This window comes from Mustela nivalis, assembly GCF_964662115.1.
Source record: "Mustela nivalis genome assembly, chromosome: 4".
NCBI lineage: Eukaryota > Metazoa > Chordata > Mammalia > Carnivora > Mustelidae > Mustela > Mustela nivalis.
In genome coordinates, this window is record NC_139023.1 from 60123 (window position 1) to 77078 (window position 16956).

The 16956-nt window shown below is 42.8% G+C and overlaps 1 protein-coding gene across 4 annotated transcripts in view; it reads right to left on the minus strand.

The window, feature by feature from the left end:
• Window positions 1–4706: 4706 nt before the first annotated feature.
• The window catches only part of GPAT3 (glycerol-3-phosphate acyltransferase 3), a 58623-nt gene continuing 46373 nt past the window's right edge, over window positions 4707–16956 (minus strand). For all 4 annotated transcript variants that reach the window (XM_082726408.1, XM_082726407.1, XM_082726406.1 and 1 more), the window contains 7 exons: window positions 15713–15806; window positions 15293–15408; window positions 14081–14136; window positions 13031–13116; window positions 11294–11422; window positions 10497–10576; window positions 4707–5949 (listed from right to left, as the gene is read on the minus strand). In XM_082726408.1, coding sequence (XP_082582534.1) covers window positions 5853–5949; window positions 10497–10576; window positions 11294–11422; window positions 13031–13116; window positions 14081–14136; window positions 15293–15408; window positions 15713–15806 — 658 coding nt within the window. In that variant the 3' untranslated portion in view covers window positions 4707–5852. The remainder of the gene's footprint in view (window positions 5950–10496; window positions 10577–11293; window positions 11423–13030; window positions 13117–14080; window positions 14137–15292; window positions 15409–15712; window positions 15807–16956) is intronic.

Consider the following 16956-nt stretch of genomic DNA (forward strand, 5'->3'; position numbering starts at 1 on the left):
CTGAAGATTGAGGGAAGATAGGTTACCTCAGAGCAGCAGAGCACAGAGCCCACCTGTTGGGAAGGCATTGGCTAAACTAAAGGAACCCGAGTATCAGTATGGGTTTGCAGAGCAAACAGAGGAACAACAGAGAAGAGTGAACGCCCACCCATGGTGAGATCTCTAGTCTCCCTTGAAGATCAGATCTCAAAGGGGTACATCCTTCAGGGAAGAAGAAGAAAGGAGAAATCACCCATCCCCCACTCCCAGATGTCAGCGCTAACCACAACTGCTAAGTGAAAGGGAAAAATAATTTTCCCCAAAGGATTTAAAATGACCTGGCAATTAAAAGCAATGTACTGCTTAGACGCACAGCAATATGGATGAGTCTCAAGCAGAGAATTCAAAACCACAAGATGGTTCTCATGTGGGTTACTGGCTAAATTCTCACTGTTTACATGGTTCAATAAACCTCAAACCAATAATTTAGTTTAAAGTGGTACAGATTGCTAATGCCCTAGAGTAGGAGTGGGCAAACTATTATGGGTAAGGAACCAGAGAGCAAATATTTTAAGCTCTGTGGGCCAGTCACTGCGGTCACTACTGGACTCTGCTGCTATAATGTGGAAGCAAACACGGACAAGGAATAAACAAACAGGTGTGGCAGGCTTACAATAAAATTTTATTTACAAAACAGGCAGAGGGCAGGACTTAGCCTTTGAGCTACAGTTGGCTGATTCCTGCTCTGAAAAGCCTAATGAACAATAAAAATCCATAGAAAATGAAAGATCACCATGAAACATCTCTAAACACAAAATGAAATAAGACTCCATTAATGAGGAGCAGTGCGGGGGGCACAACTCATGCCCTTAAAAGGTGTAAGATTTTGGAATTATTGGAAAAAATACAAAATCAGTAAACACAAGACATTTCAAAACTTATTCAAGAGTAAGTACATTTGAGAAAGAACCAAATATAGCTCACAGAACTGAGAAATCTAAAATCTAAAACTAAAAAAAAAACAGTGAAAGAACAGTAGATCAGATAGAACTGAAGGGGGCATTAGGGAAATAGTACAACTGAAGATTGCCCAGAAAAAGTCTAGAGAGCAAAGAAATGGAAGATTCAAAAAAAAAGGGGGGGAGGAGGGAATTAAGAGATGTGGGACAGAATGCGAATGTCTAATATTTGCTTACTCAGACTTCTAAAAAGACAGGAGTGGATTTGGGGCGCCTGGGTGGCTCAGTGGGTTAAAACCTCTGCCTTTGGCTCAGGTCATGGTCCCAGGGTCCTAGGATCCTGCCCCGAATTGCATTAGGCTCTCTGCTCAGCGGAGAGCCTGCTTCCTCCTCTCTCTCTGCCTGCCTCTTTGTCTACTTGATCTCTCTGTTAAATAAATAAATAAAATCCTAAAAAAAATTTTTTTAATTAAAAAAAAAAAAAAGACGGGAGTGCGGAATTGAAACAAAGACAATACATCAAAGGGTATCTGAGAACTTCTGAGAATTGATAAAAACTATCAGTCCACAGATAAGAACCCAATCTGTCTCAGGCAAGATAATTAACAAGAGATCTACACCTAGATACAACAGGGTGAACTTGTAAAATAACAAAAACTAAGAAACAATTTTAAATACACTAGAAGAAATATTACCCCTCAAAATGCCACAATCAGGTTGGTAGCTAACTTCCCAATACCAACTACAGAAGGATCTCTGATGTGCTCGGAGAAACAGAACTCAATCTGAACACACACTTCTACATCCAGCAATAACTTTCAAGGGTGAGTAAAAAATACACTTTCAGAAAACAAAAACAGGGATTTAGCTATTATCAAACTGTGATCCCAGATAGTAAAATTAAGAGGTGAGGAAGGAAAAAAAAAAAAAGTGGTAAAAGTGTGGATAACCCCGTATAAAGTAACAGGCACGCAGCTGCTGGCAACGGCGGTGCTCACTGGTGGGATTACGCCAGCCACCGAAGTTCATATGAATCGGTGAGGGCTGGAGGAATGACCGGAATTCAAGTTCTGTGGTCCTCGTATTGTCCAGGAGTGAAAGGATAGTGACCCATTTTACACTTTGATAAGTGTGCAAGGTGAAATTTACAAGGTAACCACAAAACAAATAAAAACCCATAAACCTCCAATTTAAGTAGAAAAAATGGGAAAATGAAAGTAAGGCAAGAAAGGAGAAAAACTGGAAGAAAGAGAAAGTACAAAATAAAATAATGAAAAATAAATTCAAATATGTTGTTACACTAAATATAAATGTTGCTGTCCTACACGGACAGGTCATGTAAAATGATTCAACCTTTTTGAAAAAGTTTGGAGGTTTCTACACTAAAGTTAAACATTCTGATATCTACTATGAAGAAATCCTAATTCCTATTAAACATACCAATTAGCAAAAAAACTCTTGTGTACACCAGGAGACATTTACAACAGAGCTATAAACAACACTACTGTCCACCAATATTAAACGGAATAACAAGTTATGACTTTCCATGCCTTCTAGGATTGGCCTGGGTAACACATATCCAGTAACACTGGGAAATACACTTGCAATATACCATTTCCCTTGAAGTGTACCTGCACACTTTCATACACACTTGTGTACTCTACAACTGCACAGTGAAGAAAAAGATAACTGAGAAGCAGAAGCTCACGCCTGTGAGCGCTGGAGCCACAAGCAGAAAAGGTCTGCGTAACTCACTCTCAGCAACTTAACCGTTCTTCCAAAAAATAACATTGAATACTACCAGCATCGATGCAGTAGAAACCAGTGCTAAATAAACAAATGCAAGCCCAGTTTGTCAGGATCCTCACCAGGACCCCTAGTTTTCAGTCCCAGTCCCGAACGCCGGCTTCGCCCCACCTCCTATCACATCCTCCTCAGGCCTGGTGGAAAGCCTCATCTCAGAGAGCAAAACTGAGCGCAACTCTGGCCGAAAGGCCGTCCTCATGACCACAGAACATTATCTGTAGCCACGGGAAATGAAGAACCCTCGAGTTACCAACAGAATGCCCGAAGTGCAGCATATGTACAAAAGGGACGCGGGCAAGCCGCCACCACAAAGCTGAATGTGCCTCGGAAAGTCGGCTTATCCAGGAAACTTCCCTCAGGACTGTTCTTTGCTCCAGACTATGACCCAGGACTATTTCCCATGCTTCGAGTATCTTTACTGTTTCCTACCATGGGTGCTCATCCAATCCTAAAATATGCCAGGATATTTCAGAAAATCTTGGGTTCCTAGAACACTGTGTCTGTAAATAAGACCAGGACAGATTTGGAATTTAAAAAGGCAAACTTGAGGCTCAATGAATGAATCTATGCACAGGTTAGATGAAAGGTCTTATCTCATGGGATTTTTCTACCAAATTCTCCCCACCCTTGATATCCCATTATAATTACAGATGACTCAGAAGTTTAGAAGACGAAACCCTGGGGAAAGTATTTCTAAAGTAGGTATAATACAATATTAGGGATGGCAAATGCAAACACGCGATTTCTAGAGAGCACAGGCTAAGTCTGAGCCACATGTGCTCACCACAAACACATGTTTGCGGCAGTACGGCAATTCCCCAAACAACATGAAAATTAGTGGTGTGAGTCAAAGACACACAAAAGTTTTTTTTTTTTTTTTTTAAGATTTTATTTATTTATTTGTCAGAGAGAGAGTGAGTGAGAGCGAGCACAGGCAGACAGAGTGGAAGGAAGAGTCAGAGGGAGAAGCAGGCTCCCTGCGGAGCAAGGAGCCCGATGTGGGACTCGATCCCAGGACGCTGGGATCATGACCTGAGCCGAAGGCAGCCGCTTAACCAACTGAGCCACCCAGGTGTCCCAACACACACAAAAGTTTTTACTGAGATAGCATTAGATTTTCTAATGACTTTGTGATCCATCACTGCTCTAACAGTGCTCTTGGAAATATACCACTCATTGGTGTCCGAACAAAACAGTCGTTAGCTGTCCTATCTGCTTTTCCCAAAAGTGGGCTAATTAATAAAGCGGCTGCATTAACTCAAGTTATATTGAATATGAAAAGGGAAAGGGAAAAAGGAACTCTCTGAGGAGAAAAAAGACGAAGAATCACCCCGACATACATAAATGAATCTGTGGATTTTCAGTCCAGAACAAAGAGAAGAATCAAGCACCTACCTGCCTCAATCCGTGGAGCTCGCAACTCCTGATCTTAGAGTGATGGGTTCAGGCCCCCACTGGGTGTAGAAATTACTTAAAATCAAAATTTTAAAAAAGAAAAAGAAAGATCTAAGTTAAGAAACAAAGGGTAGGAACACAGTAAAAAGGATGGGGGGAGCATGGAAGAACAGAAGAGCAGTGACCGTTGGGGAAACTGGTTACAGAAGTTCCTTTGGCATCAGACCCATCTGGTTCGACGGAAGTACGACTGATAGAGCTGCACTGGACATACCTAGAGTCAGTTGGAAGAGAGTTGCCCGAGTTCACCTACAAATTAAGTGAAGTCTATGGCTAGCTCAAGGCAGAGTTCACAGGGTCAAAGTCCAGATAACCAGGCTACCAAAAAAAGAAAAAAACAAACAAAACTAGCTGTTCACATTCTCACTTCCCAGACGTTCCGGTCCAACAAATTCTAGCTAATGTCACTGATATGAAAAACAAACAATCTTTGTTTATAAGAAGAAAAAATTTAACTTACCCCAAACCAGAAGAGGATAGAGGAGAGGGAACACAATGGACACACACTTAGAAATATAGAATTTATTTATATTCACGGTGAGACAGTTTCACATTTTGTACATGGTTACCGGAAGAGAGACAATACTCTCCGAGTATAACACGGTATTACATTGCCATCGAACATTGCTTATGCTGTGTGAGTCGGGAAACACTTATTTCCCCTTTAAAAAATTTAAGGCTCAGTTTCCAAAAGGTAATTTTTCCACTTATTTTTCTGTTTAAGGAACTGGCAACATTCTAAAAGAAACCTCAAAGGGGTGGAGGGTGAGGGGCTCACTCAGACCCCCGCTGAAGACAAGGTGACGTGTGGTTGTTAAGGGCTCCTCCTGTTTGAAAACACGTTTCAGTACAACATCAAATCAGGAGATAGGAGAGGCACTAGATATAGATCTTTAGTGTACAAACAAGGAAAACTTAAAACTTTATCAGCAGTTGCCAGCTAAAAGGATTTATTCAAAATTCACCTACCTATAAACACACACAGTAACCTGCACACACTTTTCTTTGGTACAGCTGACCAAATTGAAGTTCGCCTCTAACACACTATTAAAAAAAATATTTACATTTGCTTTCAACTTTCAGATCAAGTGGCCACAAATCTGCCCTTTCTCCTAAAGAACATCTTCCATTTTTCTTTTCGATCTTGCAGTAGAAGGTAACCATGGAGGGGACCTTGAACCGATGTGTGATCTCACTGGTCAAGGGACTGAAGGAGAGGTAAGGGGAGAAGGAGTGAGAAAATTAATCACGAAGAGAGCAAGGGGGATTTTTTTTGAGAAACACAGTGAGTTCCAAAAGTGTTTGAGAAGCACTTTTTCCCTGCAGAAGTATCTCATTTGATTAACGATGACGTCATCATCTTACAAAAGGCAGGATCTGTTTCAACTCAGTAAACTACCTTACAATTCATGAGGCTACTGCTATAGCAACAACAAAAGCCGAAACGCCCCCCACCCCGCTGGGTTCTGCTTTTGGCATAAAGAGGTAGAGACAATCCAACCTGTAGAAAAGATTAACAGCAGCAGCAAATAAACCAAAACAGTAAAACAGAACTACACTCTACTCCCTCGCCAAAAAACCCCAGCACATTCCATTTCTAGGGGCTGGTTCTGGGAAGCCAAACTTGATGACCAGGGTAGCACGGAGTCCGACTCAGAGAGACCCGTTGCCCACAAGCATCTTGCTGTAATTCTTCTGCTGCTCCTCCTTGAAGGTGTCCTTCACCTTTGCTCTCTTCAGCCCTCCATCCCTGGGATTAAAAAGGCAAATAAATAAAAGATACAGACCCAACAGTGGGTTAAAAAGCATGAGCTGCTAATACCTGGTTGTGCCATGACACTTAAATGGCCATGGGCCAAAGAACGCAGGCTTTGAAAGCAGAAAGACCCAGGTTTCAGTCCCTGTTCTACCACGCACCACAGCGGAGTACTTTGGGGAAGGAGCAAGCCCTCTGACGCTTGACTAGCATATAGAATAAAAAAGTCAGGGGCGCCTGGGTGGCTCAGTCAGTTAAGTGACCGACTCTGATTTTGGCTCAGATCATGATCTCAGAGTCAAGAGGTTAAACCCCGCATGAGGCTCTGCACCAGGCATGGAACCTCCTTGAGTCTCTTCCTCTGCCTCCACCCCTAGCCTCTCTCTCTCTCTCTCTCAAAAAAATAAGTTAAAGAAATAAACAAAATATAGAGCAATATCTCCACACAGTTTCTTTTTAGAATTTGGGGTCGCTATACTCATATTTGGACTTTATATTAATTGTTTACCTCTCCTTTCCCCCAAGGAAAGCAAAGTATTGTCTTCTTTCATCTAATCAACTTGTGTCTTATGTCAACTAGAAAATCACCTGGAACACTTAAAATATACACACAAGTAATGGTGAGGGTACTGTATGTATATGGGTAAATTACTTAAAGATAGATGGGTTAATCATTATTCATATCTAATCCTATGTCTACCAAGTTGTATTTTCATTCAAAGCACTACATATTTCAAGTATTTATAATCTTCCCTATTCCAAAACAGACTCCAAATAAAAACAAACAACAAAATCATAAATTGCATTGAAGCAGTAGTTAGTGCCTGTGTAAGCAGCATTCCTGAATTCAGAGCCTGTGAATCTTTGAACTCTGTCCAGAGTGGTAAAAACAGCGCTGCCTGGGTTATAAGGACTCTGCACACCTTTCCTTCTTCGGACAACACAAAGAAACAACAAAGTGGAAGCTCTGGCAGGAGACTGGATTATAAGGGGCCACAATTTCTCTCCTAATGTAATGTCTTTGATTTTGAACTCCTAGGGCGCATGGACGGTGAACTTGCTTACTTCATACTGTGCCTGTTTAATTTTAACCCAGCTAAGCACGAATGTTTACCAAGTGCTCTCTGATGATGATGAACGGATCACAGGTTAGCCCATGAACTCAATGCCACGAAGACAGAACTTGACCGACAAACAAGCGCCTGCCTGAACCAAATCCAGACTCAGATCCCGGACACAGCCCAGAGCAAGTCCTCGACTTGGAATAGACTGAGCTCCACACATCTTCCAGGGGCTCAGCTGGAGGAAATTCCCTTGAAACAGGTTATAAATTGTTGTTAGCTCCCCAGAATTGTCCCCAAAAGCCTCTTTTATCCAAAGGAGCTACCTCTAACTGTTCACTGCATTTATGTGAATTCTGAGTAGTAAGAACTCAGTGGCAGAGGGAGAGGCAGAAGAAAGACCATTCTTTCTTTCCTAAGGTCCAGGCCAAAACTGACGAAAAAGCAACGTTTGCCCCAAGCATCCTGACATTATTTTGAGGCAACTCTCCTAAGCACCGAGAAAACACACTGCTCTGAGCACCCCAACTGTGCCTTACCCCTTCTAGAGACTTTAAAGTTTTGCCCAATTCCCCTTTGCAATGGCAGCAGATTTGAGTTCCTGAGGAGACCAGCAGCCATATATATAAGCCTGTTTAAGATGATACAGTCGAGTTCCCATTTAATCTAGAAAAAAAATTCATACCGAGTGTGTGAATGACACACACACCTGAAAAGGCGGTGAGGCTTTTATTTTTTAAAGAAGAAGTTAAGTAATTAAAAGTAATCACTTATAACAAAATTGCATACGGCCCAATAAAAGGGAATTGAAAAATTCTGGGGATCATTTTTTTTAGGATATTTTAAGGATTATACTTACTTATTTGAGGGAGAGCGCGCACAAGTGGCGATGCGGGGTGGTGGGCACAGGGAAAGGTTGGAGCAGACTCCCCGCCGAGCAGGAAGCCTGACATGGGGCTCATCCCAAGACCCTGAGATCATGACCTGAACTGAAGGCAGATGCTTAACCCACTGAGCCACCCAGGCGCCCCCTAAGGATGCTTTCTGACACATTTTGTTTAAGCCAATCTGAATGAGATCTGTCCTGTGGCTGACTTGGGTAGGCTATTATCTTTCAAGGATTTCTTCCTCTCTTTGGTGTCTGAGGCTACTGTTCCAAAGCTCCAAGATTTTCATATGGCTTCAGGGCAGAAGCAGGGCTGAGAAGTCAGGTGAGAAAAAGCAGAGTAAAGAAATGAAAACAAGGAGCAGGAAAGAGAAAGCCAGATGCAGAGTGAACTTGGCTCACTAGGGCATTTATAAGCTAGGACCTGTGGAAGTCTGTCATTTCAGGATGCTGTGGTATCCGTAATTTAGTTTCCCATATTTCAGCTTAGGTAGTGTGATACAAATATTTGTTTCAACCTCTCCTGACCCTCATCCTGACCTTAGGGCCAGCCGGGTGGCCGTTAAGTCAGGAACTCACACCCCGGGGCGGTCCGCGGGGCATGGAATTAGAGGCCACCGTCCGCAGCTGCCACTCTAAGGCTCCAGCTGCCTTTGTTTTCTATCAACTTCCTAAACCTTGTTAATTCACACAAGGAATTTTAGAAATGGGTTTTCACTACAGAAATTAGTGGCTTCCTAATTAGCATAACGGATGCCAGAAGCAAGTTTCCTGGACAAAATGGGTTGTATCAAGATGCATGAATGGAGGGCGCCTGAGGGGCTCAGTGAGTGAAGCGCCTGCCTGCAGCTGGGGTCATGATCCCAGGGTCCTGCGGTCCAGTCCCACATCGGGCTTCTTGCTTAGCGGGAAGCCTGCTTCTCCCCTGCCTCTGCTTTCCTCTCCCCTGCTTGTGCGCACACTCTGACAAATTAAGAAACAAAATATTAAAAAAAAAAAAAAGGTATATGAATGGATAAAATATTCTGGAGACATCCCCCAGCCTTGCGTAAAGAAGTAGAAGAATCCGGCTGGCAGGACGCCTGGGGGCCTCAGTCAGTGAAGCGTCTGCCTTGGACTCAGGTCATGATCCAGCGTCCTGGGATCGAGCCCCACGTTGGGCTCCCTGCTCAGCAGGAAGCCTGCTTCCCCCTCTGCCTCTTCCCTTGCTTGTGTTCTCTTTCTCTCTTTCTGACAAATAAATAAATAAAATCTTAAAAAAAAAAAAAAAAAAGGATCCAGCTAGTCCTTATTCGTCCTTATTCCAGAAGTTTAATTCCTGAGCAGTCCTGGGTCCCTCTGCAGGTTCAGGAGTTCGTGGCAACAGGCTGAGCCTGACTCAGCCAAATCCTGCTCCGAGAATGTGACTCTAAGTGCCTCCAGCAAACTCTTCATGCGAAGTGTTTTGAAAACACCAAAAAAAGATAAACAGGGGAACTTAATGAACTTACAGGATCTGAAGTATGATTCATCTCCCATTATAATGTAGGTAGAGTTACCCCTCACTAATACAGACTGAAAGTATATGCACTTCCCCAAATTCACATAGTGAAGACCTAACCCCCAGTAAGATGGTATTTGGAGATGGAACCCTTGGGAAGTAATTAGTTTTACATGAGGCCTTAAGAGCGGTCACTAATTTTCAAGGTAGGACTAGTGCCCCTATAAGAAGAGACACCTGTGAGCCTGCTGTCTTCTCTCACCCTCTCTCCCCAAATTCACACAAAGGCAAGAAGGTGGCCGTTTGCCAGCTGAAAGGGAGAGAGAGCCTTGACCAGAAAGCGACCTTGCTGGCACCCTGATCTCAGACTACCAGCCTTCAGAACTGTGAGAAAATACATTTCTGCTGTTTAAGCCGCTGGGGCTGTGGTAGTTTGTTACAGCAGCCCAAGCCGACTAATACACTCACCTACACACAACTTTCCTCAAACAAAAAATTAAATCCAAAGTTCCCATAACTAAAATATTTCACTTATTTCCTTTCAAGTCTTTAAGTTTTCTTCAACAGAGTCACAGCGAGCGTTAAGTATGAACAAGCCCATACACTGCCCCTGCTCCCAGGGCCCATTCCCCACCCCCAAATCTATTCTCACTTTCTTCTTCAGCAAAAGAACCTTCCGTTTTAGCTAGACATAGGGCCTTCGGGAACAAAGATGGCATTCGCAGCCTTCTTAACACATAACTTGAGGTCGAGCCAAGAGGTGGACGTGACATTCCCAGCACCCATCCCGTGCTCTTAAAGAGACGCGTGGGCCCCTACTTCCATTCCTTCCTGCGGGCCATTTTCTCCACGTGAAGTAGCGCTGGAGCAGGCGTCCGGGCCCCTGTGGCGGAGGCACACAGAGGGTGGAGAACACGGAAGGACCCGTCACACCAGCCTGCGCTGCCCACATTTAAGCAGGAGGGGCAAACCTCTACCTTCTCGAAGCCACCGCCCTTTTACGTAAACCACAGTCACTTTCAGCTAAACCTCTGCTAACCAGTACAATCAATGACATTATTGAAAGTGATTTTTTAATAAAAAGAAAATTACAGTACTTCTGAAAATGTCTTACCAGGGAAGCTCAGTCAACCCTCCTTGCACAGCAATGGCAGACTTAACCCTGTTAGCAAACTGGACAGCGTCTTCTCCTTCCTGGGGAAAAGACAGTTACCAGCACATGGTGGGAATAGAGCTTTCAAATAATTCTTGAATAAATTTATCATAGTCTTCAGATTTGTTTTAAAATGTAAGATTCAGGGGCGGTGGGTGTCTCAGTCAGTTCAGTGTCTGACTCTTGCTTTCAGCTTCGGTCACGATCTCAGGGTGGTAAGATCCAGTCCCACATCAGGCTCCACACTGGGCGTGACACCTGCTTAAGAGAATCTCTCTCCCTCTTCCCCTCTCCCCCACATGCGCGTGTCCTTGCACTCTTTCTCTCTCTTTTCTAAAAAGGAAGATTCACATTTTAGCTCAGCACTGTTCTCAATCATAGAAAATATCATTTGTTCTATCAAAAAAATGAAGTACTGTATTGTTTAATTTGTATCTCTCATGTATATATATTTATTACACTCTTTATTAGTCTTCTCCAACATACAACATTCCATAATATCTGTAGGTTCACTAAACCAACAGCAACTGTAAAAACAATTATGGAAAAAAGTCTCTGAATACAAAATAACCTTATTTGAAGAAACCTGAATACAATTTTTTACTTTAAATGACCCATTTGCTGAGAAAGCAGAAAGGAAGTCCATCTCTAGCTAATGGGGGTAAGGGAGGCACCCAGGATTTTACGTAAGTTTTCTCGCCGTGATCTGACTGACTGAATAAAGCACCAAAGACCAGTTGCTACCTATAGATAGATACCTCTCTGGTCATGGGGGGCATGTACCACACGTCACAGACGATGGCCCAGCTGGTCATCATTCGAAGCAGGTAGCTCACCATGTTGTACTTACTACTGTTCCAAAATGCATCCCCAAACTGAGGGTTATACTGAGAAAAAAGAAAAGAAAATACATCCCAGTTATGAACAAAGTGGTGGCCTCTCTTATCCATATCAGTGGTTCTAAGATGACAAGCCAAACATGTCTATCAGACCCCCAGAAAAAGAGAAGCTACTTCGTTTGACAGAAGGGATTGAAGAAGTAAACCGGGCCAGCTGACTCCTCTGACCCGAACCCCAGAGTGCTCCAACAAGAGGGTTATCCCCCCGAGTCTGAAAGATCGGTCTCCCCACTTAACTGAAGGCGGGCAAAAGTGGGCACCATTACTCTTCTGCTTATTACTGACTATGTCTTCATTACTCAACACGATGCCAGGCACCCTGTCCCCGGGGACCTGTCTGTACACACATCCATAGAGAGAGAAATATCCAGCCAACAGGGCAAAATGCGAACAGTTGGTGAATCTGAGTAACAAGTACACAAAGGCCTTGAGGAAGACCTTATACACAGGAGGTCTTTAGAATTTGCTGGTTGGCTAAATAGTTCTAATATAATGATATCACAATTTCTCCGCCAACCAGCCGTGTGACTGGGAGGCAGATTATATGTCGTCTCTGAGATTCAGTTTACAAACTGAGAAAGTTTAAACTTGTGGTTTCTAAACATTCTGGCTTAGCAGAAAATTATAAATCATTTTCTTCAAATTACATCTAGTGCAGAATGCAATTATGTAAAACAGATTTGAAAAAAGAAAAGACAGATATAGAGAAAAGGGAATGGTGGTAAATCAGTACAGTCACTAGAGAAAACAGTGTGAGTCCTCAAAGAATCAAAAATGGAACTACCACATGACCCAGCAATCCTGCTTTGAGGTATATAGCCAGAGGAAATGGAAAGATCTTGAAGAGATCTCTGTACCCCACAGTCATTGCAGCGCAGTATTCATAAGAACCAAGATCTGGAAACAGCCTACGTGTCTGCCAACAGATGAACTGGGAAGGGAGACGTAGTGTATACCCAATGGAATGCTACTGAGCGGCGAGAAAGAAGGAAATGCTGACATTCGTGACAACAGAGGGACCTTGAAAGCACCATGCTAAGTCATGTAACTCAGAGAAAGGGAAGTTCTCTGTAGTATCATTTATATGCAGAGTCTGAAAGAGCTGAGCTGACAGAAACAGAGACTAGGACGTGGTTCCCCGGGGCCCAGGAGGAGAGCAGACGAGGTGGAGGAACCAGGGAGATGCTGGTCGAAGGGCACAAGCGTTCCGTTCTAAGATAAATGAGTTCTGGGGACCTAATGCACAGCATGGTGACTATAGTTAGAAATACCTGATTATACACTTGAAAGTTGCTAAGAGAACAGCTCTTAAATGTTCTCGCCGTAACAACTAGTAATTACGTGATCTGACGGAGGTGTTCGCTAAAACTCTGGTGGCGGCAAGCACTTTGCAGTACGTGAGTGTATCAAGCCAACATATGGTATACTATGAACTTAGACGATGTTACAGGTCAATATATTGTAATAAAGCTCGGGCAGGGAGAAGGGTATACAAGGGCTTGTTATTCTTTCAGATTTTAAGGTTGAAGTTATATCAAAATAAAGTTACTGAGTCACTGCCCTTTTGGGGGGGCCAGGAAGGGGCACCTGTTTTACCTTAATTGCGACTGGATGTATGGTTCCTCCAATTTCAAAGCTTCCCTTTTTAAACATCATGACTGAAGTGTTGTTGATGCAAGTCCCTGCAGAGCGGTGGAAAGGAGGTGGTTTTTAAAGGTGGGTTTTTTAAACAAACTTTATTTTATTTTATTTTATTTTGTTTTATCTGAGAGAGAGTCAGTGAGAATGAGAGAGCACAAGCAGGGGGAGCAGCAGGCAGAGGGAGAAGCAGGCTCCGTGCTGAGCAGGGAGCCCAATGTGGGACTCAATCCCAGGACCCTGGGATCATGACCCGAGCCAAAGGCAGACACTTAACTAACTGAGCCACCCAGGCATCCCTCAAACAAATTTTAAAAGGAATTATTTTGATATAAAATAAATCATAGCAAAGTCATAGTTTACTATCATTTTGTGATACAGATCAATCCCTGCTTAAGGAAGTAACTCAACAGCTCTACTCAAATTTCATAACAAACTTTTGCTTTGTTATTAAATGCTCTAGTGATATAACTTCGGCATAATAGGTGACAATCTCAATACTTTAAAATAAGGCTGTTTGAGGGGCCCCGGGGTGGCTCAGTCGGTTAAGCGTCTGCATTAGGCTCAGGTCATGATCCTGGGGTCCTGGATCAAGCCCCACAACAGGCTGCCTGCCCAGCCAGAAGTCGCTTTTCCCTCTCCTCCCACTTGTGCTCTCACTATCTCTCTCTCTCTCAAATAAATAAATAAAATCTTTTACAAATAAAAAATAAAAATAAGGACTTTTGAAAAATTATGAACAATACCTGTCCAAGTTCATTACACAGAAATGAGTTTTAAGATCAAAAAGGCACCATGACTTCCAAAAACAAAAACAAGAACAAAACATCATGACTTCCATCAAATGTCAAAAGAAAGCAAGGGATTACCAGCCCAGAGAAGGGCAGCTCACTCCTGGGGGACGGCAGATCTGGACCAAGAATGCTGGTCCAGAACCACCCAGCCCTCCCACGCTTTTCAGGCAGGTCCTTGTCAACTAAGGCTTGGTCAGCGGCCGCCCTTCCTTACCTTCAGGAAAGATTAATATGGGTAGTTTTTTCTTATCAGCAATGTGTTCTTTCAGTCTGCAAAGAAGAACAACGGGTCAAAATGCCACCTCCATAAAGGTCTCCCCACACTCTATCTGCACAAATACGATTGTACAGCAAGAAGGAGGGAAAAATAAGACATAAGTAAAGGGAACCAACTCAAATTGGCTCTTTTCAAAAAAGCCGAAGGTCATCTGTACTATTTCTGTTGCTCTCATGTCACAGCTAGCCAACTTCAGTGCCTTCTGCCGACTCCTAACAAAGGATTTGAGGTCATCATGGACATGGGCCCTGGGGCCCCCATGTCAGGAGGGTTGTGTTCTTTTCCATGTACTTATATGTTTGTCATCTGAAAATGGGAATACTGATTGCTGGACCAGTCGGCCTCATGGCCATGAAGAATCCAGAAACTCCTTAAATAAGTAGGCTCAGCTGTCCTCTGACACGGACACCATAAAGCTGAGAAGGGGCTTCCGCCTTGAGTCCTGCCTTCCGTGGGCCAGCCCTGGATTTCCAACTGCTCTCCAGGCGCTGGAAGGCTCACATAGAGACTCAGAGCCCCCAGTGTGCCACTCATTGATAAATACTCTCCAACTGGGGAATAGTTTCACTGACCTTAAACAGATTTCAACAAGGACTTTTCATTTGACTCTGAGAAATAGGGCACGCCTTCATGTTTCTAGAAGCAATAAACCACAGGGCCTGCAGTTAAAGGCCTCAGACAAAAAGCTGTTACCCAATAAAAGCTTCTGGTAGCTCATCTCCATTCCAAATCCTCAAGCCTCCTGTTTCATAAAGAGCTTTAGCTCTGTCTCTAGATGGACTTAAGTGAGAACGGACTTCCGGCAAGAAATCAGCCAACTCTTTACTCAGCAAAACAGGTACGAATTATTTAACTTACAAGGTAGTAATTTTTAATTCTGAAAACTCAGTGACTGGGCTATACCCAAGCCACAGCAACACAAACGTATGGGCCCTCTAATCTCATACTTCCCGCTGTGACTACAGGCTTAAAATTTTTAAGAATGTAGCTAGGACAGGTGATTCAGCAGAAAAAGGTAACCACAAATAAAACTCCACATATTTTAGGTTTAATCCTTGGTACTGCTCAGCCCTCTTTGGCAGGAAGGCCAAGATTTATCAGATTTTATGCTACCCCAAAGGATACCGAGTAACCTTTGTCACTGCTTACCTCTTAGTGACCAAGTGTCGATCCTTCATCTCTGAGCGTTCAAACCAGACATGTGGACAAGCCTTGACCATAGCTCTCTGAATAATTCCCATCAATCCACCATGGACCTGACCAACCTAAAATGCCATGAGACAAAAAGAAACATGTAAAGACACACCTAGGCAAGGAAAGCTTCTTTTTTTTTAAGTACCAGTAAGTTCTTATTCCCCATGAAGAAAAAAGATTGGCCTTCTTCTACTGACTGAAGTTCTTAGGACGTGAATGGCCAAATATAAGCAGAAAGTCTTCTTTAGTAGCACCTTTGAATTTAAAGCTTAAAATACCCTAGCTTTAAAAAGTAGAAGTCTTTCAACGTAGTTAAGATAGTAGAAAGGCAAATTAAAAGTACACTGAAATACCACTTCACTGAGCTGCTCTTACCATGGCATAGCATCCATCCGTGGTCAAGATCAAGACGTCTATTGGGGAAGTATGGTTGGCAACACAAATGCCCCCCTTCTGGGGTCTGTACTGCCTGCAATTACAAACAATGGTAAAAAAATAAAAATAAACCTGAAGAATTGTCATTACTTTGCAGAACAGCTTCCATAGATTCATCCTATTTTGCTTTAAAAAGGACATTAAAAAAATACAGTTTCAAAGTATATGGTCCCATCTTAAAAAGGTTACCTCCAGGCAGTGTGATGGGAGTGGGGTAAGAGTTCAGGAAAAGGGGCCAATGACTTGCCCTTTATATATATTTACATTGTTTTTTTTTGTAATTGTCCACTTTCCTTTTATAATGAAAAAGGATGATTTTAAAATATTTGACTGAGTTATAAAGAATCCATAAATTTAATATTGTGATATACAAGCTTCACTCAAGTACTTCCCTACAACTGCAGTCTTTGTAAGCATCACCTTTAGTGACCCACAGTGATCCACAGAGTCAATTTACTGTAGTTTCCTCCCTCCGATCCCCTTAAAAGGAGGTTGGCAAACTTTTCCTATTGAGGGCCAGATAATAAGTATCTGAGGTTTTGCAAACCAGCCAATCCCTGTCAAAACTACTAGACTCTGCTGTTTTGACACAAAGGCAGTCACAGAGGATATATAAGTGAATGAGCATGGCTATGTTCCAATAAAACTTTCTTCACAAACAAACAGACGGCAGGCTGCATTTGGCCTCTAGGCCCGTAGTTCAGTTGCCGACCTCTGTCCTAGAGTTCAACCAGTATTTGACACTAATGAAGCAAAGCAGTCTTCACTGGCCCAATACAGAAAAGAAAGAACCAAATGCATAACAACTTTAGTATGCTTTCCTTAAAATTAGAAGAAATTCTATACATAATAAGTTGTGAACTCTCTATGTAATTAAAACACCTTTTTTTTTTTTTAAAGATCTCATCTATCTATTTATCTGACAGACAGAGATCACAAGTAGGCAGAGAGGCAGGCAGAGAGAGAGAGGGGGAAGCAGGCTCCCTGCTGAGCAGAGAGCCCGACGCAGGGCTCGATCCCAGAACCCTGGGATCATGACCCGAGCCAAAGGCAGAGGTTTTAACCCGCTGAACCACCCAGGTGCCGCTAAAACACCTTTTCTATAGATAGTAGCTCTTTTTTTTTTTTTTTTTTTTTTTTAAAGATTTTATTTATTTATTTGACAGAGAGAAATCACAAGTAGA